This window comes from Castor canadensis, chromosome 4, assembly GCF_047511655.1.
Source record: "Castor canadensis chromosome 4, mCasCan1.hap1v2, whole genome shotgun sequence".
Classification (NCBI taxonomy): Eukaryota; Metazoa; Chordata; class Mammalia; order Rodentia; family Castoridae; genus Castor; species Castor canadensis.
Genome location: NC_133389.1, coordinates 106673572 through 106688373, shown reverse-complemented (window position 1 = coordinate 106688373; position 14802 = coordinate 106673572). Strand labels below are relative to the sequence as shown.

The 14802-nt window shown below is 42.9% G+C and overlaps 1 protein-coding gene and 1 non-coding gene across 4 annotated transcripts in view; one reads left to right on the top strand and one right to left on the bottom strand.

The window, feature by feature from the left end:
• Rif1 (replication timing regulatory factor 1) overlaps positions 1–4043 on the bottom strand; it is a 54139-nt gene extending 50096 nt beyond the window's left edge. For 2 of the 3 annotated variants that reach the window (XM_074070732.1, XM_074070734.1), the window contains exons 1-2: positions 3471–3685; positions 2789–2867 (exon numbers count right to left, since the gene is read on the bottom strand). In XM_074070732.1, coding sequence (XP_073926833.1) covers positions 2789–2867; positions 3471–3574 — 183 coding nt within the window. In that variant the 5' untranslated portion in view covers positions 3575–3685. Of the gene's footprint in view, positions 1–2788; positions 2868–3470; positions 3686–3998 lie in introns of those variants that run through there. The other variant, XM_074070733.1, reaches the window with a different exon arrangement.
• A 10249-nt stretch (positions 4044–14292) lies between these two features.
• LOC141422898 (small nucleolar RNA SNORA66) lies at positions 14293–14424 on the top strand. Its single transcript, XR_012447600.1, has one exon. It is a non-coding gene; the product is annotated as a small nucleolar RNA SNORA66 (small nucleolar RNA).
• The last annotated feature ends 378 nt before the right edge of the window (positions 14425–14802 follow it).

Genomic DNA, 14802 nt, shown 5'->3' with positions numbered 1-14802 from the left:
AAAAAGTAAACCCCTTCTTCATACATTAATTCTTTTACAGTGCTGGGAGTCAAAACTGGAACCCTCGTACCTATTAGGCAAGTAAGCCCTCCATCAATGAACTATATGACCTCCAACCCAAATAAAAAAACTTTTAATCCATCAGTCTAGAATTTAAAGCCCAACACATACTATGTATGTAAAAGCAATAAAAGTCCAAATTGGACAAATGGAATCTCAATGTTCACATGTAATCCTGTGCCATCTTTTGTCACTTTTTCTTACACCACTCCCTACTCCAAAAGTGATTTATATTTAATGCTCCCCATTTGAGTCAAGTAGTTGAAGAATCCTCAATTGTTACTCTTCAACAAGAATAGCAAAAGCTGTCAAATATAAAGACACTTCTCCAGGGCACCCATCTTATAATTAACCAAACAAATCAAAAGACCCAACCTTAGGGTTTAAGAGATATTAGAGCAACCTGTTCAAATAACAAGCATATAGGCTTTAAACTTTAAGAGGTATTACTTTATCATGGGTAAAAGCTAGCACCTGTCTGAGATCAACTTTATTAATTTGATTAAACACATTTGCTTGACATCATTCCTTAACGGTGGTCCTTTCTTTGCAGTGGAGGAATCAACCCATGGCCTAGCCCATGCGCTCCACCACTGAGTTACACTGCAGTCCAACAGGTCTGTCTGAGCTTCAAGATTATTATGGGTTTTTTAAGACAGTCCTAGCAGAATTCCAAACAGTAACACAAACATTCTATTTTACTTAGTGTGGTTCCTATTCTGAAGAAACTCAATTATTTTTCCTCACTTAATTCACATAGGAGTTTCTGTTGACTGTCTTATTAACCTACCTTCCAAATCATGTGTTTTTTTTTTTTTTTTTCTTGTGGTATTAGGGTTTGAACTCAGGGCCTTCATCTTGAGCCACTCTGTCAGCCCTTTATTGTGATTAGTTTTTTCCAGATAGGGTCTCTCGGTGAATTATTTGCATGGCTGGCTTCAAACCATGATCCTCCTGATCTCTGCCTCCTGAGTAGGCAGGATTACAGATGTGAGTCAAATAATTCATCTGCAATTTTTTTTCTTTTTTTGGTGGTGGGGGGGATAGTACTCGGGAGATTGAACTCAAAATCTGGAGTGCTCTACCACTTCAGCCACACCCACAGCAGCTCTATTTTTTTTTTTTTTTTTTTTTTTTTTTAGGTAGTCTCAAGCTTTTGCCCAGGGCCACACTCTGGACAGATCCTTCTACCTTACGCCTCTCCCCATAGTTGGGAACCACAGGTGACCAAGCAGTGTAACTTCATTCGAAATGCATGCAATAGGATTCCTGATTCTGGACGCTCTCAAATATCAAGTATCCAAAAGCACATGTCTTCACATCAAATATACTGCTCACATTCAGCATATAGCCAGATGTCATGGTTCACACCTATAATCCCAGCTACTTGGGAGGCAGACACAGAAGGATCTCAAGTTCTACAGCAGCCCCTAGCAAAGTTAGACCCTATCTCAGAAACAAAATACACAAACAAAAGGGCTGAGGGCAGGGCCCAAGAGCTAGTGTTCACCTAGCATGTGGGAGGCCCGATTCAATCCCTGTGCCACAAAAAGAAAAAAGTTATGTGGAATATAATGAAGAAACCCTAAATAAATGTCACTGGACTGGAGATGTGTCTCAAGAGGTAGAGCGATACTCCAGTCCCACCAAAAAAAAAACAGAAACAACAAACCATAAATCAGGTAGTCTGGGTGTGTAACTCAGTGGCAGAATACTTGACTAGCATGCATAAAGTTCTGTGTTCAATCTCCAACACCACAAAAAAAAAAAAAAAAAGTTGGTGGAGTGGCCCAACTGGTAGCGTGTCTGCCTAGCAAACCTTGAGGCCCTGAGTTCAAACCCCAGCACAACCAAAAGAGGGGGTTAAAAAAAAAAAGTCACTAATATTTATAATACTATTAAGTAACTACCATGACACCACCTCCTGATTATGTGAAAAAAAATGATGACTGTTTCAGCGATGTGTAAGAGTAAACAGTACCTCAAATGCTTTGAAAATTGAGCCAGAATCCAGGCTAAAATGTACAAAGAATGAAAGAAAACTTCTTTAAAAGCACAAAAACAGGGTCATAAAAATAAAGAATTCCAACGGGACTTGATTTAGTTCAACTTTTTCACTGTTCATTTTAACAAGAATCTTTAAAAGTTGAGTGATAGTGAAGGTCATGAAGCCACCACATAGTCAAGCAAGAAGAACATGACTCAATTTGCAAAAATGGTAATTGGAACCATTTTCTAACCAGGCATAATTGGCAAAAACTGAGGATGAGTGAAGATTAAAAACGTAACTGTTATCTAGACAGTAGACCAAAGACAGTTACCATTTGAGAATCAGTCTTCCAAAAGGAAAAGTTTCAGTAATCAGGTCACTGCTCTAAAGATAAAACACAGCCTTTGGATTCAAGTGTCCATGAGTGACTTTAGGTAAATTAAACCAACTTCTTCAACTGTGGGGTAAACTCGACAAGGACGTGTGCCTTGGCGGTGGGGAACCTATCTGCTTGGCACGCAGGAGGTCCTGGGCTTTGACTCTCCACCACCGTGCCAAACAGGCAATGCAAGGGGCTATGGAGAACTGGGAGAAGGCAACCGAAGAGCATCTGATAAACTAAGTAATCCATAAAAGGAGCAATAATCCAGCCAGTATTATTCCTGTTAGTTTAGATTCAAAGTTTTTGAGTCAGTCGGGTGAGTGTAACATCCACGTTTACAAAACACACATACAGACCTTTAAAACTCTGCACAGCCGAGGAAGATTGTTCTCAATTTCTGTAATGACTTCTTTTCCGTCTTCTCCAGTCATACGACTTGAAAATAGAACACAAACTTAGGCAAAAGGCAGAAACCAAAAAAGTACCGTATTCACTGCCTAAAATACCTGTATAACCTTTCTAAAGATTACCTTCAACCTTGAAAAGGAGTTCAGCCAGCCCTCAAGATACTTAAGGGTACACGGGATACTAAGTGTAATGTGCAAGTGGTAACTCGCACTAGAATCAATTTCTTCACTCCACTGCGTACTCAAAACACTGACAGTTCAGTAGGTGGAAAAGGCACAGGAATGCTTAATCCCAGCCACAAACTCACACACTTTCTGTAAAACCCTTGAACCAAGACTTTAGGCGATCCCTTTCGAGGCAAGTTCCAATGAAACTAAAACCCAGTCCTATCAAGATCACTAAGTGTGCGTTGCCGTTTTCCGGATTCCTCGCGCAAAGTGGATACTGAGAACTCCTCCCACCCAACAGCTTCCAGCTGGAACTTTTCCTTTTAGAAAAACTCTGGCTTTCGGGACCCACGGAGCGGGCTGGTCCGCGCCTGCGGCACCTGCATGGCGACCTCAGTCGCCCCGAACCGCTGGGGCGCCGGGTCCCCCACCCACCCACCCACCCACGCCGCGATCGCCTCACCTGGTCAGGGTCAGGTAAGCGTCGATCTGCGCCCCAGGGGAGGCGGAGGCGTCGTCCAAAGTCTCCAAGAGCGGCGCGAGGGGGCTCCGACCTGCGGTCGTCATGTCGGCCACCCTGAGGCCCGGGCCGGAAGAGAAAGCCGGGTGACCGAGGGAAGGGGCCCCGTACCTGCACCCCGGCGCCGCCGCGTCCTCGCGCGGGCCTCGAGCGCGGCTCAGCGAGCGCGCCGCCAACGCCCCGGGCCCACGCCGCGCCGGCCGGCCGTCCGTCCGTCCGCTCCCGCCACCGCGTTCCCGGGCAGCTTTCAACGGAGGGAGGAGACCGGCGGGGGGCGGCGTCTCGCCGCGAGGGGGCAGAGGAGGTGGCGGTGTCGGGGTGCGGGGTCCCCGGCCCACTCCCGAGGCCCGGTGGTCACCACCCCCCCGCTCAGCGTAGGGCCGGCAGGACGGGGTTCGCACCGCCGCCGCCACCCCGCGGCACCCGGACGCCGCCGCGGCCCGACTTTCCGCGCCCCAGCTGTTTACTCACGCGTGCGGCCCGCGGCCTCCTGGACCAAGATGGCGGCGGGGGCGGGCCCGGCGGCGCGCGGGAGTCGGGCAGGCCTGGCGGGAGAGGCTCGAGCCAATCCAACAGGCGCGGCGCGCCGCAGGCGTCGATGGCGGCCTCCCGTCGGCCCTGCGCCCCACCCTCCCCCCCCAGGTCACCTTCAGGTGGGGGGCGGGGGGCTTTGCCTGGGGCCGGGGACTTGACGGTTACCACGCTGGAGTTAGCCGGCCTTCGGCCTGTTTTCACACTCCAAGTCCAGGGTGCCTCCAGGTATTAACCCACCACTTAGGAAAGGTTGATAATCGCTCGTGGGGTTTTGTCGTTGTAGAGGTGCTGGGGTTCCAGCCCTGCGCCTTAAGCATGCCCGGCAGTGCCCCACCACCACCCTACAAGCCCACCCCATGGGCTGCTCAAAGTTAAGGCGAAGAGCCACATCTTAAGTTTGTCCAAGTTCCCTTGATTCCAGGCGACCCACCCCCCATGAAATAGAGCCAATACTAGTATCTCTGTCAGGTGGAGTACAGTAAGAAAAGATTGGGGCGGCCAGTGGTTCTCAAGCGCTAAGCAGTACGTAAGAAAAGCCTATTAAAGTGCAGATTTCGGGGCACACCCTTTGACCTTGTGATTCTTTAGGTTGATAGTTGCCCTCAGGGATTTGCATTCTTCTATTAGACCCTGGGTGTTCCTGCGATGGGAGTCGGCCAGGGCTTAACACTTGGAGAAACTACAGTAAATCCCTAATAAAGTTATTTCTCATCATTATTATTATTACTATTATATTGCTTCCGCCATGCACATTTCATATACCTTCTAAGCGTTCTCCACAGCTAGCAGGACTGTATCAACTAAAAGGGTACAAAAGGACTTGTGGCAACAGGATTTTCCACTCTGGCATCCCAGGTTCCAGGCCCAGGCTTTTGAGCTCTCACAACCACGCAATACAACTACTAATGCTAGAAGCCCAGGCCTTTTCCTCTTGTTTGTGTTACAGGCATTTAAGAAATGTCTGGCCAGCACACAGGTGGCTCACACCTGTAATCCTAGCTACTCAGGAGGCAGAGATCAGGAGGATTGCAGTTCAAAGCCTGCCAGGCAAATAGTTCATAAGACCCTACCTCAAAAAACCCTTTACAAAAAAGGATTGGGGAAGTGGCTCCATGTGGTAGAGTGCCTGCCTACCAACCATGAGGCCCTGAATTCAAACCCCAGTACTGCAAACTAATAAAATATGGATCCATCATGATTGGGCCAATGCTCACCCTTCTCCAACCTTGCCTTATTCTGTCAGGTCCTGAACACTGCCAGAATCTCCCTGATTTTTGTTTGGGCTTTTTTTTTTTTTTGGTGGTACTGGGGTTTGAACTCATGGACTTGAGCTTTCTTACAGGTGCTCTTCTACTTGAGCCATATTTCCAACCTTTTTGCTTTAGTTTTCAGATAGGGTCTCAAGGTTTTTTTTGCCCAGATTGGCCTCTGACAGAGATCCTCCGCCTCCTGCAAAACTGTGAGATAACAAGAGTGACTCACCACATCCAGCTTCATTGTTGAGATAGGGGACTCCCTAAATTATTGCCTCCATCCCCCTGATCTCTGCCTACCAAGTAGCTAGAATTCCAGACATGAGCCACCATGTCCAGCCCAGAATCTCTAGCTTTTCTATGTCTTTGAAGATTCCTTGAATTTAGAACATTCCCTTTTTCAAAAGTCACACACCTGTAAATCCTAGCACTCTAGTGACTGAGGCAGGAGGATAGAGACTTAAAGGCTATCCTGGGCTACACAGCAAGACCCTGTCTACAAAAGAGAAAGAGTTAAGATTTAAAATCATACCTTTTAAAATGAAATTCTTCTCAGCTACTCTCCCATGACACACATTCCTCCCAAAGAGATTGAAATGCTGCTGCCTCCTTACTATAGATGTATTAAAGTGAGTACTCACTAATTTATTACTGTTTTAGTCACAGGTGTTTGCAGTGGCAGCTCCACTGCCTAAGAGGAATTAGTTCCAACTGTAATCTCAATGAGTGCCCCTCTTTGCTCTTTGGCATTTTCTCAATCTGATCTAAAGTGCCAAGAGATTACAGAATCAAAACAAATCTCTTTCCCTGCCCAGCCCCTTCTGCAGTCTGCTCACTTTGTAACAAAGCTGCTCTCACCCCCAGTCCCATCTACAATTCTAGCTCTCTGTGGTGGACAAGAAAGCTGAATACAGCACAGGAAGATATTTTATGAGCAGGATCTACCAAACACATTCACTTAACTGTTATTACGATATATTGCTGGTGTTCTAGTTTATTAATAGTTGTCAATGAATTATGTTACCTAATTTATAATTTAAACTTTAATGTAGGTATGTAAGTATAACAGAAAGCACTCTAGGGTTCAGTCCTGTCTGCAACTTTTGGCGTCCAGTGGGGATTGTGAAACATGTGCCCCCCCACACACACACTGGTAAAAGATAACTACTGTAAAGTCAGGTGCCTGTCATTCCGTAAAATAATTCAAATTAATTTGCTAGTATTTTTAATTTATCCATTTATTCAACTAGTTAGCATTCCTTCTTTGCCTATCCTAATCCTTTCTTTCTTTCTTTCTTCCTTTATTTTTGGCACTGCTGGGGTTTGAGCTCAGGGCCTTGAATTTGCTGAGCAGGTATTCTACCACTTGAGCCCTGCCCCCTCCCCCTAACCCTTTTTTTGCTGTAATTAATTTTTCAGATAGGCTCTTGATTTTGCCTGGGGCTGGTCTTGGACCTTGATCCTCCTATCAACACCACCCTTATGCCTCTGAGTTGCTTGGATTGTAGGTACATTCCACCATACCTAGTTTGTTGGTTGACGCTAACTTTCCCCCCCCACTCTCCTGGGCTGGTCTTGAACTTCAATCCACCCCATCTTCTACTCCCCAAGTAGCTGGGATTACAGTTATGCATCGCCATGCCTGGCCCCTCAAATCTTTATCTCTTCTTTCCCCAGAACATCTTCTTTTTTTACTTAATTTATTTACTTATTTTTGGTGATTCTAGAGTTCATTTTAAAATGAAGAACCTTCAGCCTCAATCCAATATTCCTTTCTGGCTTCCCTATTCCTGTCTTTTTTTTTTTTGTTTTTTTTCTTTTGTTTTTTGAGACAGGATCTTGCTATGTAACCAGGCTGGATTTAAGATGCTGCTGCCTTGGACTCCCAAGTGCTGGAATTACAGGCATTTGCCACCATGTCTGACTCCCCACTCCTGACTTTAGCCACACACTAACTAGCAATTATCAGGCCTAGAGTTATGTATCTATAAATAACACCTACTTGTCCCCAGTGGTCCTAATACTTATTCCTATCCAATGATTCTTAGCTTTGTCCACCCAATAAATATCTATTATCCCAATTTATGGTCTAAATATATCTAAACATACTATTTCAGGATTCTAACATTGCTTTCTCTCTCTTTTTTTTAAATTTTTTTAGGCAATTACTGTAGTTTGAACTCAGGGCCTCACGCTTGCTAGGCAAGCACTTTACCACTTGAGCCACTCCACCAGCACTTTTTTGTGTTGGATATTTTTGAGATAGAGTCTCTTGAAGTATTTTCCTGATCTGGTGTTGAACCTCAGTCCTCCTGATCTCTGCCTCCTGAATAGCTAGGATTACAGACTTGAGCCACAGCACCTGGCTATAATGTTGCTTTCTTAACTGCTTTTTATTGAGCACAAGTTGCTATATGTGCACAATTGCATTTGTTCTTCATAATAGTGGTAAAATGAAGTATTTCCAGCAATATAGGGCTGGAAGTGTGGCTCAAGTGGTAGAGCACCCGCCTAGCAAGTACAAAGCCCTGAGTTTGAATCCCAGTGCCTACGAAAAAATCCGAACCAAACAAATAAGCAACACAAAGATTAAAGAGTACAACAGAAAGCATTAATACAGTCATGTGCAACTCCTAGGCTACTATTCATCCATCAACGGTCAGTGAGCTCTCCCTTGCATAAGGTGCTATGGCAGTAGACCTTTCACGAGAGTTAACTCTTGAACCTTGTAAGGTCATTTAAAAATTGTGTAGTATTATGCAAAACCACTCAAAATGGATTAAAGGCTTGAATGTAATCCTTGAAACTGTAAAACTTGTTAAAACAGGGATTTAAGCTACAGAACATTGATATAGGGAATGATTTATTTAGGGCTCAATCTCAAAAGGCAGGCAACAAAAACAAAACTGGACAAGTGGGAGTACATCAAAATTAAAAGCCCAAAATGAGATATCACCTCATACCTGTCACACCTGTATCATCAAAACGATGAAGATAACAAGTGTTGGCTGATGAGAATGTAGAGAAAATGGAATTCTCTGTAAATTACTACAGCTATTGTAGACAATAGTATGGAGGTTCCTCAAAAAATTAAAAAATTTAACTACCATGTAATCCAGTATTCATACTGCTGGGTATAAATCCAAAGAATCTGAAGTAAATATGGCAATGAGACATGTACTGTCTTGTTTATTGCAGCAGAAGTCACAGTAACCAAGAAATGGAAACAACCTAAGTACCCATCAACTAATGAATGGATCAAAAATGTGGTATCTAGGCACAATGGAATATTATTCAGTCGTAAAAAATATGGAAAATCTTATATAGGAATGTAAACTGAACAGAGGCACAGAGAGTGGTGGTCACCTGTGACTGAGGGGTTGTGGAAATGGGGAGATGGTGATCAAAGGTACAAAGTCTCCATAAAACAGAATAAGGCTTTCCTCTTTATTTATTTTGTATTTTTTTCCTCTTTATTTATTTTGAACTCTACTGCTCATTTACTGTTCAAGTGGTAGGGCACTTGCTTAGCGTACTCAGGCCCTGAGTTCAATGTCTAGCCAACACCCCTTTCCTCCCCCAAAAACCACCAGAGAGAACAACAGAGAGATCTGTTGCACTGCAGGGTGAACATAGTTCATAATAATTTGTTTTACTGTTCAAATTTGCTAGAAGAATAATTTCTTTTTTTTTTCGTTGAGACATGGTACCAGCCCTTTTTTGTGATGGGTTTTCTCAGATAGGGTCTCACAAACTGTTTGCCTAGTCTGTCTTTGAAACACAATCTTCCCGATCTCTGCCTCCTGAGTAGCTAAGATTACAGGCACCCGCACCAGATGGACTTTTCAATGAGTAATGAATTTAAAACTTTTTAAAGGGCAGGTGGAGACTGTTCCCTTACCCTCCACATCCCTGTCCAAGAGTAGCACAGAAGTCTGACAACTCAGAGACTGAGCTCAGTTCCCAGAAGAAAATAGAAACTTTCCCCCTTTCTCCTCCACTCCTGATGTCCTTGAACCCATCTGCAGTGATGAGCTAGACTCCCAAACCCTTGGTCTAGCTAGCTGTGTAGAGTGAACTGCTTGATCTTCAGAAGATGTCTCTGAGTCAGGGAGCACTGGGTTTGAGAACCACTGGATGGCTCTTGAAGACATGTCCTTTTCCTAGCTCTAGGTCTCAAATGTTTGGGCCCACTCCCCTCTCCTTCCTTTTTCCATAGGCGAGAATGGAGGAATGTCAGTTTTGTCTCATTTAGAGTGAGCAGAACATGAGGGTATCAATGCCTTTCTCCAGTAAACCCTACTGTGTCCTAAAAAAAAACAACTTTTTTTTTTTAAAGATATTTTCATTTTATTTTGGGTAAATAATACAGAAAAGGGCTGAAAGATGCAATAATTTGCATATTCATTATCAATTTTCAAAAGCATGTATATGTCTATGAATAAAACTCCTTTTTGCATTTAAACATTGGTATATTTGAAAGCTAATTAAAATTTTCTCTTGCATTGCTTTTATTCAGGTTTCTTTTTTTTTTCATTTTTCTTTTATTATTCATATGTGCATATAAGGCTTGGTTCATTTCTCCCCCCTGCCCCCACCCCCTCCCTTACCACCCACTCCGCCCCCTCCCTCTCCTCCCCCCCAATACCCAGCAGAAACTATTTTGCCCTTATTTCTAATTTTGTTGTAGAGAGAGTATAAGCAATAATAGGAAGGAACAAGGGTTTTTGCTGGTTGAGATAAGGATAGCTATACAGGGCATTGACCACATTGACTTCCTGTGCGTGGGTGTTACCATCTAGGTTAATTCTTTTTGATCTAACCTTTTAAAAAAAAAACAACTTTTTAAGATTAGGGCTGGTATTATGACTCAAGTGCTAGAGCACCTGCCTAGCAAGCATGAGGCCCCAATACAGCCAAAAAAAAATTTTAAGATTAATTTATCCCATTATATACAATAAATATACTCAGCTATTAGTGCACCTTATGACTAGCATGAAATTTGCTATTCTTACATTCACACCTAATTCATAATATCATCAAGTTGCATTAACTATTAACTAAGTGGAGCTTAAGGCCAAAAGCTTCATCTAGACATGGAGTTTCATTCTGTCCATTGAGCTCACATTAAAAATAAGTTAGGTATGATAGGTCACGCCTGTAATCCCAGCACTCAGGATGCTGAGGCAAGAGGATTTTGAGTTTGACATCAGCCTGGGTGTTGGGTCTGGAGACCTAAGGCAGATGAGTGGGTATCCCGTCCCCCATGGAGAGCAATATCATTCCTGCATCCTGAGGAGTTAGAGGCCTGAATTCCTGCTTCCTGAGAGGGAGTTATAAACTGCATTTCTGCATCCTAAAGAAAGATACAGGGTCTGATAGATCTGCCATAGCACTGATGAGCAAAATGCTCTCAAGATTGTTCCCCTCTCCCAATAAAGGTGCAAACCAAACCAGTTCCCCTGAGAAAGCCCTCGAATCCATGGCCAATGAGAAAAACCCACTTAACCCAGAGTTAGAACGTCCATAAAAACCCCAGCCTTCACCTGAGCAGTGAGCTACCAGTTTCTGGGCTCTGCTGTACTGCTCTTAGCTGTAGCCTTTCCTTTCTCTCTAATAAATCCTACTTTATACACCGGCTTTGGCCCATCACTCAGCTGCCTTACAAGCCAGTTCTCTGGCCTGTGAAGGCAAGGACCCTCGACCCTGGCCTGCAACACCTTTGACACCGGCGCATAACGTGGGCTACATATCAAGAAACTGTCTCAAAAATAAATAAACAAACAAATAAATAAAGAGACTGCAACAAATCATCAAAACTTTAATGTTAGCTGGACACCTGCAGCTCATGTCTGTAATCTAAACTGAAATTAGGAGGATCAAGATTCAAGGGCAGCCCAGGCCAATAGTTAGTGAGACTCTATCTCCAAAAATAACCAGAGAAAAATAGACTGAAAGTGTGGCTCAAGTGGTAGAGTGCCTGGTTTGCAAGTGTGAAGCTGTGAGTTCAAACCCCAGCCCCATCAAAAACCAGTAACAACAAAAATTTAATGTTAGCCAGGTGCTGACAGCTCATGCTTGTAATCCTAGCTACTTGGGAGGCAGACATCAGGAGGATCAAGGTTCAAAGCCAGCCCAAGCAAATAATTTGCATGCGAGACCCTATTTCAAAAAGACCCATCTGGAGTTACCCATTTCTGGGCTCTGCTGTACTCCTCTAGCTGTAGCCTTTCTTTTCTCTCTAATAAATCCTACTTTATATACAAAAAACAAACAAACAAAAAACCCACCAGGAAAAAAGGGCTGGTGGAGTGGCTCAAGGTGTAGACCCTGAGTTCAAACCCCAGTACTGCAAAAAAAAAGAAAAAGAATAATTTCTAGGGAATGCCCATTAAACAGGATTTTTGATATGCACCATAAATTATTGCTGGCAGCACCAAAGTTTGATTCCAAGTTAAAGGCACATTTTTTTATAACTTTTGTTTTATTTGGAATTGGAATACAAGCTTCTGTTTCTAAAAGAACCTTACAAATATATGGTAGAAACCCATTGCCTATGGAGAAAACCAAAATCTTTTAGAAGCTCAAGGGCTACAAAAATAATCTATACTGACAACCTTGAAAAGCCAAAAACAAAGTGACTCATTGTTATGCCTCAGGCCTCCTGGAGAAAACTACATAATCACAAACTTAAGAAAATGAATCCAGTTTGAATTCATCACCAGGGCAACTCCTGGGGAGGACTAAACACTCAATCACTCAATCTTCTTTTTTTTTTTCATTGTTTGAGACAGGGTCCCCTTGTGTAGCATGAGCTGGTCTTAAACTCATGATCCCTCCTGCCCAGCCTCCCACGTGTTGGGATATAGTGCATGCCTGGCTTCAATCTTTTCTTTTGGTAATACCAGGTTTTGAACTCATCAGATAGGCACTTAATCTATAACTGAGCCATATCACCAGACCATGGCTCCAATCTTTTTTGGATCACTGGATTAAGAGGAAAATTGTTTTTTGGCAGCACTAGGGCTTGAACTCAGAGCCTTATGCTTGCTAAACAGGCACTCTTGCCATTTGAACCACTCCGCCAGCCCTTCTTTGTGGTGGTTTTTTTTTCCAAGATAGGGTCTCAGGAACTAATTGCCCAGGGCCGGCTTTGAACTGGGATCCTCCTCATCTCTGTTCCTGAGTAGTTAGGATAGCAGGAGTGGTCAGGCGCAGGTGACTCACGCCTATAATCCCGGGAGGCAGAGATCAGGAGGATCATGGTTTGAAGCAAGCCGAGGACCAACAGTTCTTGAGACCATATCTCAAAAAAATCCTTCACAAAAAGGGCTAGTGGAATGGCTCAAGGTATAGGCCTTGAGTTCAAACCCCAGTACTGACAAAAAAAAAAAAAAAAGGATAACAGGTGTGAGCCACTGGTGCCTGGCTATGAACATTTTTCTTAAACCAGGTATGGTGGTACACACCTGTAATCCCAGTACTTAGGAGGCAGAGGCAAGAGGATCACAAGTTCAAGGTCAACATGGGCTTCATGGCAAGATTCTGTCTCAAAAAAACCCAAATCAAACAAACAAAAAATTTTCTTAAATTGCCTATTCTAATGAACAAATATAATGAAAATTTTTAAATTTCTAAGTCCAATATAGAAGAAATAGAAATTTGACCTAAATTTAGTTTACTAAATTTTAGTTTACTGTGATTGAACTATAAATTGGCACAAACTCCTCTTAATTTCTACCTCCTAAGTAGCTAGGATTACAGGTGTGAACCACTAGCACCCAGCTCTAATTCTTTCCTTCATTTAATTGAGGATCTTTTGTGTAACTGACTCTGTTACAGTACCTATGGGTACAGTAGTGTTAAAAAATATCTCTAGTAAATGTCAGACCCTGAGTTCAAACCCCAAAAAAGAAAAAAATAAAAAAGATAGCAAAGAGACACTGTTTTCATAAGGGAGAAAAAATTTAAAATATGCAAATATGTTGAATGATAAATAGTGAGGTTTTTTTTTTCTTCTTTCTCTTTTCCCTGGAAAAGAAGAAATCAGGAAGATTTCAAATTCAAAGCCAACTTGAGCTACATAGCAAGTTCAAGGCCAGCCTGGGCTATATCCTGGGACCCTATCTCAAACAAAAAACAAGTAAACAAAAAACCAAGTAAGAGGCAGTGAAGAGGATCAAAGTACATTACACACACACACGTGCACACACACACACACACACACACACAAAATAACAATGAACCCACCAAGTACTGTTTGAAAAAAAAGGGAGAGAGGAAAGGGGTTAAGGGAATGCATCTGTGGAATTATTGCAATGAAACCCTTGTACTATTAATGCATGCTAAAAAAATACATATAAAAATCAAGAAATACATTTCTTGATTGAAAATAATACATGAACCATATTAAAAATTACAAAAAGAGAAGGAATGCCAGGCACCTGAGGTTCATACCTATAATCTTAGTTATTTGGATTACATAAAAAAGATGTAATGATGGTACTTTTTTTATAATGGTATGAATTTGAACTCAGGGCTTTGCACTCACTAGGCAGGTGCTCTACTGCTTGAGCCATGCCTCCAGCAGAAGAAATATCTTCTGGAAGATAATGAAATAGCTTAAAATTATCATTATTCACAGCTCAATGTGGGATATAATGCAAGAAATACTTTTCTGGTCATTTGGTGACTTTCACCTTAAATTTGGTGTTCGCTTTGGATAGCTTGTGCTTCCTATTTTTGAAAAATACCCAGGCACACAAGGTCGCTGGTGGTTCTTGCCTATAATTCTAGCTACTTAGGAGGCAGAGATCAGGAGGATCGAGGTTTGAAACCAGCCAGAGGAAATAGTCCACTAGACCCTATTCTGAAAAACCCTTCACAAAAAAGGGCTGGTGGAGTGGCTCAAGGTGTAGTCCCTGAGTTCAAGCCGTAATACCACAGGAAAAAAAAAGCCAGGCTCTGGTGGCTTGTGCCTACAAACTCAATCATTAGTTCTGCCTGATGAGGCAGAAGCTAAGGGAACCAGGTTTGCTAAAGTAATTGTGGTGATAGGAATGTATTAGCCTCAGAATTACTGAGGTGGCCCATTCCAGCTTGGTGCATTGTAAGTAAGTAATAAAAAACAACTCCTTGTCTGCCTGTTCCTCCTATTGCTGCAGTGCATTCTCTCTCATACTCTGGTTCCACAGTTGTTCCAGCACTGTAGGACCTTCACTTTGTTGAGTCTACCACTTTCTCACCATCTCTCTTTTCTTTGATATCCTCTCTTCCCGCCATATCAAATGAATTTCATGAGTTATCATTACAACCCCTCCTGTACACCCACCTATACTCCCTTGCCATTGTATTATATTCACATGACAAAACCACAGCACTGGTTAACCTATTATTCCTCTCCTTGTTTGTCATTGTCCTCATTGGTTGAACTTGGCTGGTCTCTCTGACCAGTCTCATTAAAGTCCCTGACCATGAACCTCCAATAG